This window comes from Ascaphus truei, chromosome 16, assembly GCF_040206685.1.
Source record: "Ascaphus truei isolate aAscTru1 chromosome 16, aAscTru1.hap1, whole genome shotgun sequence".
NCBI lineage: Eukaryota > Metazoa > Chordata > Amphibia > Anura > Ascaphidae > Ascaphus > Ascaphus truei.
The window spans coordinates 30077421-30095795 of record NC_134498.1 but is presented as its reverse complement, the minus strand read 5'-3'; the positions used below and the strand labels follow the sequence as shown (position 1 = coordinate 30095795).

Sequence of the window (18375 nt, the reverse complement as noted above, 5' to 3'; positions counted from 1 at the left end):
ACCATACTACTAAATGTAGGACCATACCACTAAATGTAGGACCATACTACTAAATGTAGGACCATACCACTAAGCAAAGTATTCAAAATTAATACAAATAAAAATTCCAGTACTTGTGGTAATTTAGAACGCAACGAAACCTAGGTGGCGCACAATTACGCACTTTTTCACTTGTGTGGTTATTAAAACTAGTACAGGCATACCCCACATTAACGTACGCAATGGGACCGGAGCATGTATGTAAAGCGAAAATGTACTTAAAGTGAAGCACCACCTTTTTTCCACATATCGATGCATGTACTGTACTGCAATCGTCATATACGTACAGAACTGATGTAAATAACACGTTTGTAACAGGCTCTATAGTCTCCCCGCTTGCGCACAGCTTCGGTGCAGGTAGGGAGCCGGTATTGCTGTTCAGGACGTGCTGACTGGCGCATGCGTGAGCTGCCATTTGCCTATTGAGCGAGATGTACTTACTCGCGAGTGTACTTAAAGTGAGTGTACTTAAACCGGGGTATGCCTGTACACAGGTACAAAAAAATGTTGTGTTTATCGGAGCCGTTTCAATAAAAAATTTTTTAAAAAAGTCTTGGTGTTGGTTGGTTTTAAAAATAACACTGCCCTTCGTAACCACAGCCTTTGTACATTATAGTACAGAGTAAATGAGTAGATTATAGTACATCTGCCTTAAGTCAATGAGATGTCTTGAAATCTCTCGAGTAACACCAAGGAACGCTGCTCACGTTTGTTCAATAAAAGGTAAATGGCACCGGCAGGATAGTGAAGGAGAGAGGCAGCAGCTGGGGGTCAGCAACCTGCAAAGAGCCGCAAGTAGGAGCCGAAAGAGCCGCAGGTTGCCGACCTCTGGCCTAGGCAATGCCATTTATTACTTGGGGGTTCACGGAACATATTTTCTAGCAGGGTGTGTACAATGTAAAGATTTGGAACCGCTGACTTCGAACATCAATCCGGCTAATATATCTATTACAGGATTCCAATTCCGGAGCCAATAGGAAACCGCAACGTCATGATTTGCAGCCATGTAAATAATGCAAGGCAGACACACCGGCATCGTTTGTGTAGTATTAGATAATGCATACCGCATTTTTAAAATGTATTTGCCCCCCACTCTTTATTTCCGCTTTAATTAGGATTAAGCTTCCTTGCTTTGCTAAGCAACTATTTAAATGGGCACAGCACGTACTCTTTTGAAATAGACAATCATATAGTGAATCTGGGGAAGCAGGTTCTTTGCCGATCGATCGGCATCTTTTTGTATTGTATTGTATTGTAAGTCTTTATTTATATAGCGCCATTAATGTACATAGCGCTTCACAGTAGTAATACATGTGGTAATCGAATAAATAACAGATAATATAAATAACAGATCATGGGAATAAGTGCGTTAGACAAACATAACATTAAGGAAGAGGAGTCCCTGCCCCGAGGAGCTTACAATCTAATGTACTTACATTTGCTGCCTCTATTAAAACTAAAAATAAAATACATTGCAAGCTTTACTGCCACTTTAATTTACATTCTGGTTAGAGAGTAGTGTAAAGTCATCTCAACCAAATCTATAAACTTACCTGATCAACCTCTCTCCCACTGGTAAGTTGCAGAATGTACACAACGGCGTCCCCCTTCATTGGCTGTAACGGTTCCCATGTTACGTCACACATATTGCTTTCCATCTGTTGCACTCTGGGTGCTACAAAATACAAAGGTTTACAATGTAACCCAAGACATTTCTCTAAGCTGTCCTGCACTGGAATTCTTTCAGACAAAATACAGCGACTCAGATCAAGTTAACATAGTATGTAACATGACATCTACTACATGTGCAATAAGTATACAAATGAGATTTAAGAATCTCACTAAAATAACAAGTGAAACCAATTACAAGACAGATCTTGGTTACAGGAATGGGAAGCCTACTTTCTTTAAGCTACACTCAACAGGTAAGTGTCTCAATCCCTCAACGGACACAAAGGCTTGCAGTGTAAGGTTATCCAGTTTACTGACGAGACTAACCTCTTAATGAGACGGGGGGAGATTTGGTTGTAGCAAAACTGTAAACGGCGGAGTAGTCTCCTTGTCCAGCATCATTGTATGCTTGGATTCTGAAGCTGTATGCAGTTGACTCATTTAGTCTCTGAACCTTGTATGTGTGACAGGGTCCATTGTAAATCGTAAAAAACCTGCAAAATTAAAACATTTGTGGTGTAAACCAGTGTTCACTGAACATTAAGAAGCTGTGGGAACTTCTCATTACAGAGGATTTTGTCCCCTAACGAAGTGGGGGCAAATAAATAAGGCATCATGTATAGCAGTCTAAAAACCATACCAAGCGTTTAATCCCTCCTAAAAATAGGACCCATGGGTTGAAGGACCAAGGAAAGTCTACTTGAAACTCATGTAAAATGCACTGAATCATTGGACAACAAATCTAATTTTACTATGGTATATATGTAATAAAAGTAAAAATAAATACAGATATCTTTGGTGCCTTGCATAAGAAATATGTCACTGTACAGAAAGCGTGACTGAGATTTGTATTCAATAAGCATTAGTCTTTGCACCTTCATCTTACAGCTGGTGCCCGATGCTTTTAAAACAGGTAATAAGACTGTGCTGGAAACTCGCTACAAATGTCTCACATCACAAAGGCAGAATGCAACGTGCTGAAAGTAATGAGCAAACATAACCATACACCCAGACCGGATTCATTCATTGATTTTATAGCCATTAATGGAGATCAGCACTGAGGCCTGAAAAACGGAACATCTCAAAGTTAAATATTAACCATTTGCTTTAACCCAACTAATGGGCTATTAATCCATGGTGGAATAGATACATTGATCATTAATCAGGCACAATATTTTGCGAGGGTTTAAGTTACTCACCTGCCGAGTTTATCCTCCATCTGCAAATTGAACAGTGAAGGCTCGGTTGCTAAAGCTTTGCTTGAACCATCACCCCACTTCAGCTTAAGGCTCTGGTAGGTGAACAGTACACATTCCAGGTGGGGAGGAGCAGGAGGTAATGGTTTGGTTTTGGCTTTAATAGACTGGCTGAATGGAGCAGCACCAAAGCCGTTTATGGCCTGGATTCTTATTCTGCAAAAGAAAACCCAGAAAATATTCAGCATTGAAAGAATTTTGTTACATACACTTATTAAAACATGTTATTTATTTGGAAAATCTGTTTAAATAATTATGTATTAGTGCAAAAGAGTTCCGACAAGAATGAGGGGATGTGTACAGATTAAGGTCATACAGTATTTCTATTCCACATTGAACCTAGGACAGTGGTTAGATCTGTAACCTTAACTTTGGACAGACTTTCTGGAAAATTCTACCCAATGACGAAAAATGGTGTTTCCGTATTGAGGCATTCAATTTAAAAAGCACAAGCCCCCAAATATTCAGTCCAAAAACACGTGCTTGTTGCAACGCGCCTGTACCGGAATATTTTATTTTCAAATTCAGCAAATCGCTATTTATTTTCAAATTAAAAATAGATGCAATAGTGGACTTTATCAGAAGAGCAGTGCAACGCGGCTTACTGACGGACAGCGAGAGATTGCATCCCGTTAAGTTATACTTCACTTACCTGGTAAATATAGCAATGGAAGCGGTTTATTGTATTATTGTATAAATCAGTGATTTACAAACCAGCCAGCGCCCTATTTAAATTGCACACAGGTGAATGTACCTCATCTGCATCTACGCCCAAAACGTGGTGCAACCTGTGGTCCCAGATGAGAGGTTTGAAACCCGTGCTTCCCAGATCGAGTACCCGAGTGCAACTCGTGCGTTTACACTTTTGGGCCATTTTCAGCTACCATATGATCGCTTCGGTACCAAATGGTTGTGACCGCTCGAAGACCCCCTTCTCGCCATGATTTCAACAGAAGCGAAGGGGCTCCACTTTTGTTCCAATCATGCTCACCGCACCTATGAAGTGGCTTCTTAAAAACAGGTGTATTAGTGTGCTGTATTCATGGCGTGCATCATAAGGGCAGCCTAGGTCTTATCCGTGGTACCCCGATATCAAGAGAGCCCAGGTTCCCGTGACACTTGTTGTTTTTTTGTGTGCCGGTGTTTGACACAAGAAAGCTACAGAGATGGCCACGGGTCACCAAACTGTGACATCCTCCCACATTAACATTGCAGCTTTCTTTTGGCCTTTGGAGCAAGACTGACCCCCCCCGCAGACATATTGTGTCCACAGAAACAGGTGGTATTTTGGGAACCAGTGGGGTGGGGGTTTCACAGAGGTGATCTCCGAGGGACCCCTCCCCTGTGATGACCAAACAAGACAGCACAGAAACCCCAACTCATATAAATGACTATCCCAAACTGACAACGTTTTCAGCACAAGCATTTTCAGTTGAAGTCCTTCCAGTAAACGATGCATTACCTGTAGATGCTATCAGGGAGCAGATTCTCTAGAATGTGGCTCGTCACACAGTCAACTGATAAAAGTTGCTTTTCTCCATATTCTATGTTGTATCCAGTAATCTCTGACCCATTACAACATGGCTCTTTCCACTGAATAGCAAGGCACGTTGATGGTGAAGGGAGAGGGATTTCTAGCAGATCTTCATCAACAACTTGTAGAAGTGATACTGCAGCTGGAACAGATCCTGGAGTCGTTATCACACTTGTGTCTCCAAACAGTCCTGGCCCGGCCATGTTTACCGCCTAAAACAGAATGGGTATTATGTCCATAATTCAATAATATTTCTAATGCTATCTTTTCCCTTTTAAAAGCAGCAATCGCCTCCCTCCCAAAATTATTTTTGACATTTTATTTAACTTACATCAACCAGAGGGCACCTCGCACTGATCCGTGGACCACCGACCTCCAGTTCCCGGTAAAAATGAATTAATTTTTTTCCCACCCATAAAAAGGGGCAACGGCCATCTCCCGATGATGCAGCTTTTTATTGCCCGTCGGACGAAACCCTCAGATTGGGGAAGTACGAACCCCTCCCCACCCCCCAGGTGGGGACCGCTACGCGAGGAAAACAGCCCGACATGAAGTACAGAAATTGCCGTTTCTAAACAAACATCTTTGCACTATTGCTCATACCTGGACTCGGCAGTAATATGTGGTTGCTGCTGTAAGTCCTTTGATTTCATAGCTGGAACAAGGACCAGTGTAAATAATATGCATACTTCCTTCCATTCTTCCCCACTCTAATCTGTATTCCACCAGGTCTGTGCCGTTACACATGGGACTCTACGGAATAAAAAGCCATTCTGTTTAGTGCCAAGTTTCTTCCATTCCCTCCATATTATGTACTGAGCAGTTGAAGCGCTAAATATTACAATATATGCCTGATATTAGTAAATAGGTTATTCCTTGTTGGTGATATTTGCTTTGGGACAAGGACACCCAAATACCTATTTTCTGACACTAAAACTTAAAAGTTCTTTTCAACATAGCTTAAGCCAGGGGAGCGGAAACTTTTGCAGCTGCGCCCCGCTGCCTTCCCTCCGCTGGTGCTCGCGCCCCCTCTCTTACCTTGATGCAGCGTCATTTGACGCGTGACGTCATGTCACCCCGCGGTGTCATGCCATGGACACCAGTGACGTCGGGAGAGTCAAGGTAAGTAATAGCACTGCAGAGGCTTCACACGATTTAATTTTAATGCCTCGGGGAAGAGTGCGGGGCCCCTCAACGAACGGCTCACGCCCCCCACTTTGCGCACCGCTGGCTTAAACAATGGTATCATGCTTTGATGCAAAATGCAGAACAAACAATGTATGTATGCATATTGTTATTTTTATAGGGCCATCCATGTAGATAGCGCTTCACAGCAGTAATACGTGACTTTATAGTATAACACATAAAGGGAATAAACTCTTTGAGACAAAAGTAACATTCAGAAAACTCTACCACGAAGGGCTCACAATCGAAGTGAAGTAGCATAGATAGTAGAAAACACAAAGTTGTTTATCTAATGTGCAAGCTGACATATGGACGACTATAGATATCTCAGGTATCATGATGCATTAAAACGTACCAGCAATTTTTGGTGTGAAAATAATGGTAACTTTGGTCTGTATGTTCAGCGATTTTCTCTTTAATGGAATACCATTGGACTGAGTATTTGCATTCTGTAATGCTTTAGTTGCTATGTACATTAAAACAAACCATGTACACACATTAAAATAATTCTAACTCCAAAGTGAATAAAGAATCCCATCCGAAATACCAAGATTCAGGCCCTCAAGTCTCATACCAAAATCGTCTCAACATAAGACCCAGAGACTTAGGTCTGATACAGAAGAAATTCTATAACTTACACTAACAAAATATATAGTAATACTATTCTTACAACAATACTGCCAGCTCAGTATTATACCAAAGTGTCCTGTTTTACATTCACCTGGGCTAGAAACATAATATTTTATAGGATTTTACTAGAAGCGTTGAAAGCGACGGTTGGTTTACTGAATGTAAACTTGTTATTTCCTATCGTGGTTTATGTCTAAACAGCAAGAGGGGAAACATTAGCTTCTCTGAGTTCAGAGCAAGGGGTCACCCAAAGTGGCAACGGACAATGTATTGGACCAAGAAGGCAACCCATGCACTCTACATCCAGACGTACCTCCCAGCTGGCTAGCACACAGTTTGCCGTCTTACAGACCACCAATGGCATGTTGCACCTCTCAGGAGGCCCTGGAGCTGTGCAGAACTCACATTTATCCGAATAGGGGCCACACTGAAAGGCAATAGAAAAGCAAATGAGCAATGAAAACAAGCTACAGCGAAGAACAGAACGTGTGTTACATGTGGTACATTACCCCAGCTTTATTTGTTGCTTTTATCCAGAAGCAATAGGACTGTCCTGGTTGCAGGCCGCTTACTGTGCACTCTACTTCTGAACCTTGGTACACTTGTCCGCGTTCTTCTTGTTCGGCTTTTGCCATCTCTACAGTATAACTTGTTACTGCCGAGCCCCCGTCTGAGGGCGGAGGGCCTAGAAAAAGGGACAAGTTCCTTAAAACCTCGAAATTTTCATTGGCTGTTAGCCGCTCACATAACCTGGCTATTCGCTGCAATAGCAAAACAAGTTTGTCTCCTCTGCTTTTGGTATCCTTGTATCTCACGTGCAGGCTCGCACTCACTATGGCCATGCGCTATGGAATACACACGTTTGTTTGTAGCGCGAGCTATGCAGCTCGTTCCGTATCTTGCACTATGGACGAGGCCTAAATACTTTCAAAACTAAAGCGGTCTCACATTTTAATCTGGCCTGTAACGGTTGCATATGCTTGTTACATCTATTATCTCTTACTGTGCATGCAATGTCTTGTATATCATGTATAACCTTGCTCACGTAATGTAACTAAGTATTTGTAACCATGTATCTGTCGTCATAACTCTGTGCCCAGGACATACTTGAAAACGAGACGCAACTCTCAATGTATTACTTCCTGGTAACACATTTTATAAACAAATAACAAGCATGGGATAATAGTGTGGTCAGATAAGCTCACCGTTGGTTGCCTTGTGTAGATGAGTTCGCAGAAACTTTCAGTCCAACTACTTTTTAACTACATATTCACTTAAAAATTCCCACTTTATAATGCAATGCAAAGCCCTGCAATGCTTCCCTTAAATGCTTTGACATTTATACAGCTAAACAGTCACATGATAAATCTGCCTGTTACAAGCTGGACAATTAACAGCACTCGCTTAGAACTGCCCTCTGCCATCAAAGGGGCTTAGAACTGCCCCCTGCCATCAAAAGGGGCTTAGAACTGCCCCCTGCCATCAAAAGGGGCTTAGATCTGCCCCGTCATCAAAAGGGGCTTAGAACTGCCCTCTGCCATCAAAAGGGGCTTAGAACGGCCCTCTGCCATCAAAAGGGGCCTAGAACTGCCCTCTGCCATCAAAAGGGGCTTAGAAATGCCCTCTGCCATCAAAAGGGGCTTAGATCTGCCCTCTGCCATCAAAAGGGGCTTAGATCTGCCCTCTGCCATCAAAAGGGGCTTAGAACTGCCCTCTGCCATCAAAAGGGGCTTAGAAATGCCCTCTGCCATCAAAAGGGGCTTAGAACTGCCCTCTGCCATCAAAAGGGTTTAGAATTGTTTTGGGTATCTTTCCTATGCATCCAACATGTAAAAGGACATGGGAACTTACCCCACTGCAGGTTTAGCTCCTTGGGTTTGGCTTTGGTTGCCAGACGAGGTAGCTGGCAGGCACCAGGTGGCACGACGGCTGTCTGAAATGTCAGCACTTCGGAAACCTACAAACGGGAGGTGAAAAAAGAAAAAACGTAGGAGTTTTACAAAAAGAGACGCACAGAAAATCGGGTGTGTTGAGGCTCATTTGTCCGTAACCGTGTTAGAGGTCAAAGTCTATGTAATTAGGTGTTAAATGTGTAACTGGATAGTTACTCGATAAAGCCCAATATACCCAGGCAGCCTTTACCATATCACTGCCCTGTAAAGGGGTCCGTTTAATCATTGCTTTGAGACCTTCCAAACACTTCTGGAAAATCTGTGAAAAGGACTTGCCCCTAAATATGCTGCACATGCTGTGTAACCCCACAGCTCTCCGGAGCACAGGCTTAAAATGAGTAGGAAGTTAAAAGTAACCCGCTGAGCATGCTCATTTGCATGTCATTACCCAGAATCCTTGTCTGGGGGTACCTGTGGAAGACTTGCAGAGCCATGCGTCCAGTTTTTGCTTTGCTGTGAGGGCACTCCTTTGTTACGCTCTCACCTGACTTGAGCCCATGGCATTGCTGCAGTGCACCCTTAATCGGTAACAAGCACCAGGTTTGAGATGATCACACACATGTTCTTTTGCTGATCCATTGTATATCACGTCCCATTGATTCCCTGGTTACAGTTAAAACAGGACAACATATTAGAAATCCTAACCTTTCAGTTTAATGGGACAAACTCCTGCTTGATTTCCCACTGTGCAAGTAATAGCAAAAACATTGTTGAACATTTAAACAGAACAACAGATTGTGTAGGAGTATGAAATAAAGAATCACAGAGCGATAAAAACAATAACGGCATTAGGCCGTATACCCAAGCACATGACAATGCAGCAAAGAGGACGAAACCAAACAATACTAACATTTCAAATCAAACTGAACGTACAAACTCCCATTTCTTACCGTGTAAGGTTTCTGAGATTTCAAGGAAATACTTAGAAACTTCTGAGCCCCCGTTGTCTTTTGGGGCCTCTGAAAAAAAGTAACACTAGTAATGAAAAGACACAGACTTACCCCACGTTACTCTCACCCCACACGTGTGACTTACCCCACGTTACTCTGACCCCACACGTGTGATTTACCCAAAGTTACTCTGACCCCACACGTGTGACTTACCCCACGTTACTCTGACCCCACACGTGTGACTTACCCCAACTTACTCTGACCCTGCGTGTGCCTAACCCCAAGTTACTCTGACCCGGCGTGTGACTTACCCCACGTTACTATGACCCCCCACTTGTGACTTATCCCAAGTTACTCTGACCCCACACGTGTGACTTACCCCAAGTTACTCTGACCCTGCGTGTGATTTACCCCAAGTTACTCTGACCCTGCGTGTGACTTACCCCAAGTTACTCTGACCCTGCGTGTGACTTACCCCAAGTTACTCTGACCCTACGTGTGACTTACCCCAAGTTACTCTGACCCTGCATGTGATTTGCCCGAAGTTACGCTGATCCTACGTTGGACTTACCCCAAGTTACTCTGACACTGTGCGCATGGATTTTTCCCTTTAAACTTGGTTTACTCGGAGGATTAGGTTTGTCAGGAGATGTTGTGTATTCTACAATATCACTGGGATTGCTTCTGCCTTCTCCGTTAAATGCAAAGATCTACACACCACAAAACATAGAGAATCGAGTTTGAGGCGATTCATACAATTGGAGATGCAACAAGTAGTCCCTTTTATGAAAACTTCATCAATCATCGAACAGAGCCAAGACAAAAGCCTGCGCCATATTTACCAAGCAGTCTTCTGGGGCTGGAAGATACAATGAGCTGTGAGGCTGAGATTATACGCTGTGCGATGGTGGTTGCGCACGCACCATGTACAAATTGCAGGATCCCGCAGAGGCCGCCCTTAGTGCGCACATAACGGAGTTCGATGGAGCGACCGCGTTTTGAAAAGACAAAAAAAGTGTATTTTCAAGCGACGGTCGCGTCACGAGAGCGGTTCAGCCAATCCCGGCGAACCAGCTCTGTGACGTCATAGCCACGCCTCCGCCACCCCATCGCCAGAAACAGTATGTGCAGAGATCACTCGAGCGTCGGGCGCACGCTCAAGTACACAGTATAATCTCGGCCTAAGGCCACGTCTAGGGTGATTGCGCGCGCACGCGAGCTGCACACTCAAAACAATGTCCCTGAATTGTAGTGTCTATACTGTGTGCGTACATGCACATAAGTATGCGCGATGCGTGCAGAGACAAAAAAAATTGTCTTTGTTGCGTGACGCCGTGGTCACGTGCGCGGTTCTGCCAATGAGGACGAACCGCTCATGTGACGTCACGGGCACGCCCCCCATCGTGCAACCCTGCAGGCCAGGAATCGCCCCAGCTATATCCAAACGTGACAAACACGGCGCTCGAGCGCGCGTGCACAATCACCCTGGACGGGACCCAAGAGTTCTTCCGGAAGAGGAAGATGTATTATGGGAGAAGACTCTTTAGTAAATAGGGGCCTGTATATTCGGAGGTGTCAAATTATTCTTGTTAAAACTGATACATAAATCTAGTAGCTAATTTCAAGATCTAAAATGTGGTTTATATACGGTATGTAAAACCGGTTTACTCAGATTTGCCCAAAGTCTCCAAGGTACCTAGTGTCATGAAGATCCAGGCCAATCTCTATTATACCAAGGTTACTAATGGGAATAGAAAGCCACGACTAGCTCATTATCACACAGCTGACCTGGAGTCAGTCAGGAAATTGGATTTCAAACTATCGGATTTGACCGGAAAACCTGGAACGGGCGCACAATAGACATAGCCAAACATGTACAGTATAAGGCACTAATTAATACACACACACTGTATTGGCAAAATTAATAGAATGACTAAAACATTGAAATGAACCATAAGCGGAACGCACACAAATAACGTCACCAGTAGCCAAAGGAAAGAAAAACAGGTGTGTGCCCTCCCCTGAATATTTGGAATTGGTGGGGGGTTCAGGGCTTAGTGGGACAGTCGACGTTCCCAGCTGTTAGTGATTATTTCACCTGGATATCACTTACTTTCCACCAATTAGGGACTTTATTTACCCTGCTTTTTAATAAATTTGTCCACATTGAAATGTACTATAAGAGTTTTGCGCTCGTTTTTTTCCTTTGCTATACATTTATGGATTAGGTTAATCCACCTTTGAGCTGCATTTTTCTATTGTATCTGGCTCTCCTTGATCACTACATAGATTTATATATTTATCACAATTTTTAGGTTACATGATATATATTAATTAGTGCCGGTTCGTTTCTTTTTTTGCATACACACACACTTATTTTTTTCCCCCAATGATTTAAAAGCATCAGAAATATTTGCACCTTCAATGCATGAGGGAGCAGAAAGTTTACACAGAGCGTATGTGGGAGGCGTCGCCATTGCTGGCGTTTTACAAGTGTTTCCGTGAGATCTGCTTAGGCCCGAAGTACACATACACAGAAAGATCTTATTTGGTTAGAAGTAAAGGAAGTCGAAGGAGAAACTGGAGACATTACGGACACTTCAGATGAATAAACACATATTGGGAGAAAATGGTACAGATCTCACACACATCCCGGGATCAGTGCATCTAATCTCCGCTCGATTACCATGAAAAACAAACGGCAACAGTTTCATAACATACCCTGAACTTGTAAGAAGTGCTCCTTCTAAGGTTCCTTAAAGTGCATGTGAGTTCTTCTCCATTGTGTTTGGGTTTAAAACCATAACCCTGTGGGGGGGAAAGAAAAGAAAAAAAACATTACTCTGCAACCAGCTTTTAAATTCTGGGCCGTAATTGTTACCTGTCTGAATCGGATGCTGTAAAAGTGGTATTACAGAGCCATAAAGTGCATTATTCAGCCTTACAAACCCTTACAGGGGCAGCCCACGTGGCTATGCATTGTTAAATTATTATATTTTTTAACAGGTTTGAAGCAGGGGGTCTATGAAGCTGAACAGCGTTGATTTTAGCTCAGGGGACCCCCAGCTTCCTGAGATACTTACCTCTGTAGGGGGTGCCGCTCTCTCTCCAGTTTAAATACCCCTGTCACGCGGGCAAATAGGAAGCTGCAGGGGATGAGGTCACGGCTTCCTATTAGCCGGCCATATTGTGAACCAAGAAGGGGCTCCTACCGGCACCCCATACTGCCTGTATCTCGGGAAGCAGAAGGTCATCGGACCTGAAATTAACGAGTTTGCGCTCCAGAAACCCCCTGCTTCAAATCTGTTAAAAAACAATTAATGCACAGCCCGTGAGGACTGACTCTAAAAAATACAAAAATAAGAAAGAAATCGCAATTATAATGATTACCAACCAATGCTACGGGTTGTTCTGCATTTTCTAAGTCACATTTTGTTGGTAACTAATTACTCTTTAATTGCATACAGACTATTAAAATGGCTTAGAATGGATTGTCATAACAGATATAGATTTCTGGTGTTAGTAATTGGTTTCCCGCTACACTTCCTCATACAGTAAGTTACATTGTATTATAACAAGTCTGAATGTGGTTCTCTTCACCCTACAGATACAAGCACACTTACAGAACCTTCTTCCTCCATTTCTAAGGTATACGTTAGCGATTCGTCGGATGACATCTCACTGGGTGGGGTCCATTCTAAAGACAGCCACGTGATGCCAGCGTGTAAGAGCTTTGGTGGCAGAGGCGCTGGTGGAACATTCCCCGACGTGTAGTACAATACGGTCTCGCTGAACCCACTGGAAAAGCAAAGTACAGGCTCAATATGCTGAATGCAAACTTCATTCCAAACACCAAGAATACAATGAAACAAGCCGGATATTAAACATACCTCATTCCAATATCATTTTTGGCTGCTATTCTAAATGCGTATTGTGTGGATGGAGACAGCTTTGTTAGCTTGTATTGTTTAAGATGACCAAAGTAACACTCTTTAAAGGGCCTGTGTTTTCCCTTTAAAAAAACAAAGAAAAGAAAATGCATTTCAGAAAAAGATCCCATTTACACGACTGCAAATGTCATTTTGTGTTAAGTTTTGCGATGCTCTTGTTGCTTATACAGCTCAACCCCGTTATAACGCGATCCATTACAACGCGAATCCGCTTATAACGCGATGTAAGCGTGGCTCCCAATTTTCGTATTTATCAATACTTTACAACACGATTATTGTTATCTTAAATACTTTATTGTACAAGGCATACAATTGTACATTATTTCTAACGCGATCCGCTTATAACGTTATAAAGGGGTTGAGCTGTAATTACACAAGTTTGGATGTTATGTTGTGCATCATAAGGAAATATTGTATTAATTCATAAAGCGAAAACTCCCCCCTGGGATCCAAATACAGGACAGTAAAAACAACATGACCAAATAGTCAATAGTCTGGTTTCTTGCAAAGTTTTGCTGGATGTAAGTTCAGAGTGGGAGACTGCGATATTATTGCACAACCAGGGCGTTGGTCACAAAACTCAACACAAAATGAGCATCTCTTCGCAGTTGTGATGTTTAAATAGCACTGCATTTTACCTCATCCCATTCCAAAAGAAAGCCAGTCATTTTCGAACCGTTGTCATTGGAAGACTGAAACAATAACAGAGGAAAACGTCACAGAATTGGCCTCAGGAGAAACGTAAGAGAACAGGACACAAAGGGAGCGGATTTATTCCGCGCTTTTAAAACAACTCGCGAAATTCTGTTTTTGAAAATAAATTCTCCCCAGAATATACCATTTACATTTTCCATTTAAAATCACTTCAATGTTCTTGCGTAGCATAAAAGGCAGCGGGACATGCAGACTGCACCAGCAGGACAGGCAGCCATTGCTTTGAATCAGTCGGGGTGCGAGAAGGGGGTGCAGCTACCACAGTATTTTCCCGGCGGGAACGTACCACGGTACAATAACGTAACAGGCTAGATCTGCATGTGCAGCCCTGTAATCCTCTGATTAGCTCCACCGACAAGCCTCCAATAGACATGGCAGGTACAAACCTTCCACTGTAAGGTCAGGCAGGTTCTGCTTCGGTTGGTGAGTTTGGGGGGAGCTGGAGAATCCGGTTCACAGGTTTCTGTAGTAAAACTCACTAGTTCAGAAACTGATCCCTCAAGGGACGGACACATCATGGAAACTCTGAAAAACAAATAAAAAACAAACTGTTATTACCACATTTCAGGGGCTCGTGTTGGAGGGGCTCTCTCCATGTTACTTTCAGCTATGATGAACCCCCGATTCCTGAGGTACATACCTGAAAAGGTAGCAGCAGTAGTATACCCACCAGGGGAAACAAAATGGTGGTTTAAATCTCCCACATTACGCAGACCAATAGGAAGCCATGACGTCATTAGTCACAGCTTTTTACTGGCGCGCATGAAGCGGGGAATTAAAATTTCCACCACTGGCGGCATTTTTACGGGTTCCCCAGAGCAGAAATGACTGCATGCAGAAATGACTGCTGTTCAGCCCTAGTGACTTCACACCCATTGAGTGTGCGTCACTGTACTCACACTTCCTGTTCCCCTGGTGACTTCACACCCATGCAGTGTGCGTCCCCGTAGTCACACTTCCTGTTCCCCTGGTGACTTCACACCCATGCACCATAGTCATACTTCCTGCACCATTTTACATTCCAGAGCAATTAAGTCTCAAAGACCATGGTGTCCGTAACGGATTAGAAATTGACCAGCAGGATCCCGTGATTTGTAATTTCTCAATGTCTTCCACTTATCAATTATATTTTATTGTGCATTAATGTATTTTATTTGTAATAATTTTCCAACTACAATGTTGAAATTTTCCAAGTTTGACAAAAATGGAATACAAAGGACTACCATTGATTTCCAAAACAAAGAAGCCAAACAGAACATGTCAATAACTCTTCAAACAAGTTGAAGTTTAGAAAAACAAAAACAAATGATGCTCCGGAACCCAAGCTGTATTATAATGTGCATTTAGAAGGGTGTTGCTTCTTTTAGATTTCACTGACCAATTCCTTCAAAAGCAGAGTTCAAATATTGTGGGGTCCAAGTAAGAGCTGAAACTGGGGCTCATACTGTATCAAGACAGACTTTTCTCAACATATAATGGTGAGCAGCCCCCGTTCATGGAGAAAGTTGGATGGCAAGCATACATTTCAGTTGTGTCTAATGAAAAATGTTAAACTGATCTTAAAGAACGGCAAAAAGGACTAAAGGACATTAATATCCAGATAAAAGAACACAGTTAAACCCCTCTGTGCTGGAGATGTGCTGTGCAATGTAGTGCAAATCCTTTTATTAAAGAAAAGGGCAAGCAAAACGGAAATCTATTACCAGCGGATTAGCCTGTGACTGCTTCCTACGATGTTGTTATAAAGTCTTCAGCTGGTTAGTGTAAACCATAAAAAGTACAAGTACCTTTGTATTATAAACCAATAAGAGATCAGAGACGTCAGCACGTGGCAGCGGTCACGGACCACAGGGATAACCCACGGATGTCTTAATAAGAGGAAGGCATTTACAATAATGAACACGAAATGTGCTCCAATGTTTTCCTCGCTTTGGATTTAAATATTTAGATACAGTATAAATATGTAATTAAGTTCTAGAATTAACAAAAAGGTTAAACCAATGGATTTTGGTGGAGGAAACTGCTGTGTTACTGAACAATGTTTAAGAAAACGGTGTGGCTAAAATCAGATGAACGTGCTAAAAAACAATATGCGAGCCCTTATTCTCCCCACTTTATGCGGCTCTTTGCTGCGCTTATTAACGGAACGTATTTTGTTGTGAATCTGAGAAAGTAAATCATCACCATGGAAATAATGGAAATCATGGAAATTATGGAAATCATGAGGAAATTATATGTACCTGACATGGTAGTCTGTTGCTGGCCGAAGGTCTGTCAGTGCACATGTTGTAGCTTCTCCTCTACACAGACAAAATAATACATGTATTGCTAGTTTGTTGCTCTCGGTGTATATGTGTGTGTGTATGTATGTGTGTGTGTGTATATGTGCGTGTGTGTGTGTGTGTGTATATATATATATATATATAAATATATATATATATGTGTGTGTGTATATATGTGTGTATATGTGTGTGTGTGTGTGTGTATATATATGTGTGTGTATATACTGTATGTGTGTATATACTGTATGTGTGTGTGTATATGTGTATATTTATATCTGTGTGTGTTCATTAGCAATAACAATGAGACTGTGTTGCTACTCACGAGTACACGAGGTTGAACTTTCCATTCTTGCCACTGTTGGATACAGTCACCTCGTAGATTAATGCCGCCGGTGAGAGATTTGTGGGAATCTCTCTGTTCTGCGTATTGATTTGTATTCCCCAAGACAAGACAGCTGACCTGGCATCTAAACTGGAAACCTAGAAGAAAAACTCAGTTTTACAAAAAAAACCTTAGAAACAAAAAAAAATGTCCAGTCGTGTCTGCTCAGTTCTCACGGTATTTGTGATGTAGTTAAATAAATACTTAGAAAAAAGTCAATAACCTTCAACTTTGAGAAAAAACAGTAGTAACATTATAATTTTGCTCCTTCCTTCTTGTGAGGATATAGGTGTATGGAAAAGCCCATTGGTAGAGATTGGAAGGGCAATTACAGCAAAGGATTTCACAAATGCACCATGCAAGCCTCATGAAACCGAGCCATTGCACATAGAAGCCCCGGCATGCATTATAGTGTAAGGTTTTACAGGTAGGTCAAAGGGAACACCAGGCTGTTTACATTACTCTGCAGGCATAAAAGTACATGTATGTGCGTATAATAGGCGGCTTGCAGAGTTTGCTAGCACATACAGTCTGAGAGAACACATCCAGTCTGTGCAGGGTCTTCAGCCCAAAACTGCTGCGGGACGCAGGAAAGGCCCAAACGGCACAGAACTATTCCTGGCCTGCTGGCCGCTCTGGCAATATTCGGGAAAGAAAAGGAATAACCATAGAGATAACTATAGATAGAAAACTATACTTACAGCAGGCTTTTCCAGGCTGGGAATTACATCAGGCAGCTTTTCAGGTTCCGCCTCCACATCTAATACAGAGAAAAACAGAGCGTGAAAACACATTTTTCCACTTGCAACCACAATATGAATTGTTTCATTTGTTTATTTTTGTTCCAGGTTAAAAAAAAAACAACTAGTCTTTATTGACCCCCAGTGCAGACTAAATGCCCAGATGTTTGTTTCAAACTTGTTTGAAGCTAGCATCTGCATACTCAGTTAATGCACCTTACCCTCCGCTTAACTAAAAGCAATATTAAATAAAGGCTACAGGCCTCTAAACATCACCAACCGTTCATGCTGCTAATCCCCACGGTTATTCCACACTTCCGTATATGCCTCAAATTACTACTAAGAAGTATCCTGTTGAATATCCTGGAGTAGGGTGTAACAGGCACTGCCCATTCACAGAACCAACTCGGCAGGCAAAGAAAAAGGGGAGTTTGTAATTGAATACGCCCGCAGGGAAGAAAGTTTTTCAGTTTCAGGTTCATTGAAATCAGAAGTTGGTGTTACACAATCAGCACTGCAGGTCTGACAAACCTGGGTATGTTTTATGGCTGCCTTAAATCACATATTCTGTAAGGCGAGAGCACTTTGGATGGTATTAAATGCAAGTAAATGTATAACCAACAGTGCAACTTTTCCTTTCCTTGGAACCTTGCTGCTTATTGCCTCTGAACTTAAAGCTGCACATCACTGACTGCAAGGATTGTAGTTGCCAAGTTACTGGTCGTAGCTTACATAAATGATGCAAAGGTGCATGCAACAGTTGCAGCCTTCATTTGAGATTTGTTTTCGTCTCAGTTCACCTTAAAGTCAGAAAAATTAAACAAACTCAAACTCCGTTCAATGGTCAAACATCTGTCACATCAGAATGATCTAACTGCAAAACCCCAAGTAAACATGGACACGATCTTTAATCCTTTTCGCAACCAGAGGCAGCTCAATTGAGCAGAATAGGTTGAAAAATATAAATGTTCTACTCTGTCCGTCTTCAAATAAAGTGGCACTTCGTGCTAGCTTTTTGTTTCAGATGGGGGTTGGGGGGGAGATCACATGAAACGGGCGGCCCACCTGGAGCTGACCCATGGTCCCCCGGTGTCCGAGGACCACGGTTCTTAAGATATTACTCCTTTCATCCGGGGAGGAAGAATATTTC

At 42.5% G+C, this 18375-nt stretch overlaps 1 protein-coding gene across 5 annotated transcripts in view; it reads right to left on the bottom strand.

Moving 5' to 3' along the window:
- The window catches only part of LOC142467349 (fibronectin type-III domain-containing protein 3A-like), an 85789-nt gene that overhangs the window by 2970 nt on the left and 64444 nt on the right, over positions 1–18375 (bottom strand). For 4 of the 5 annotated variants that reach the window (XM_075572916.1, XM_075572917.1, XM_075572915.1 and 1 more), the window contains 19 exons: positions 17187–17245; positions 16426–16583; positions 16062–16121; positions 14208–14346; positions 13746–13799; positions 13048–13169; positions 12781–12955; positions 11879–11965; positions 9729–9867; positions 9158–9226; positions 8752–8870; positions 8167–8272; positions 6825–7000; positions 6629–6742; positions 5104–5253; positions 4429–4712; positions 2910–3122; positions 2038–2204; positions 1593–1714 (listed from right to left, as the gene is read on the bottom strand). In XM_075572916.1, the coding sequence (XP_075429031.1) occupies positions 1593–1714; positions 2038–2204; positions 2910–3122; positions 4429–4712; positions 5104–5253; positions 6629–6742; positions 6825–7000; positions 8167–8272; positions 8752–8870; positions 9158–9226; positions 9729–9867; positions 11879–11965; positions 12781–12955; positions 13048–13169; positions 13746–13799; positions 14208–14346; positions 16062–16121; positions 16426–16583; positions 17187–17245 (2513 nt within the window). Of the gene's footprint in view, positions 1–1592; positions 1715–2037; positions 2205–2909; positions 3123–4428; positions 4713–5103; positions 5254–6628; positions 6743–6824; positions 7001–8166; positions 8273–8751; positions 8871–9157; positions 9227–9728; positions 9868–11878; positions 11966–12780; positions 12956–13047; positions 13170–13745; positions 13800–14207; positions 14347–16061; positions 16122–16425; positions 16584–17186; positions 17246–17505; positions 17531–18375 lie in introns of those variants that run through there. The other variant, XM_075572919.1, reaches the window with a different exon arrangement.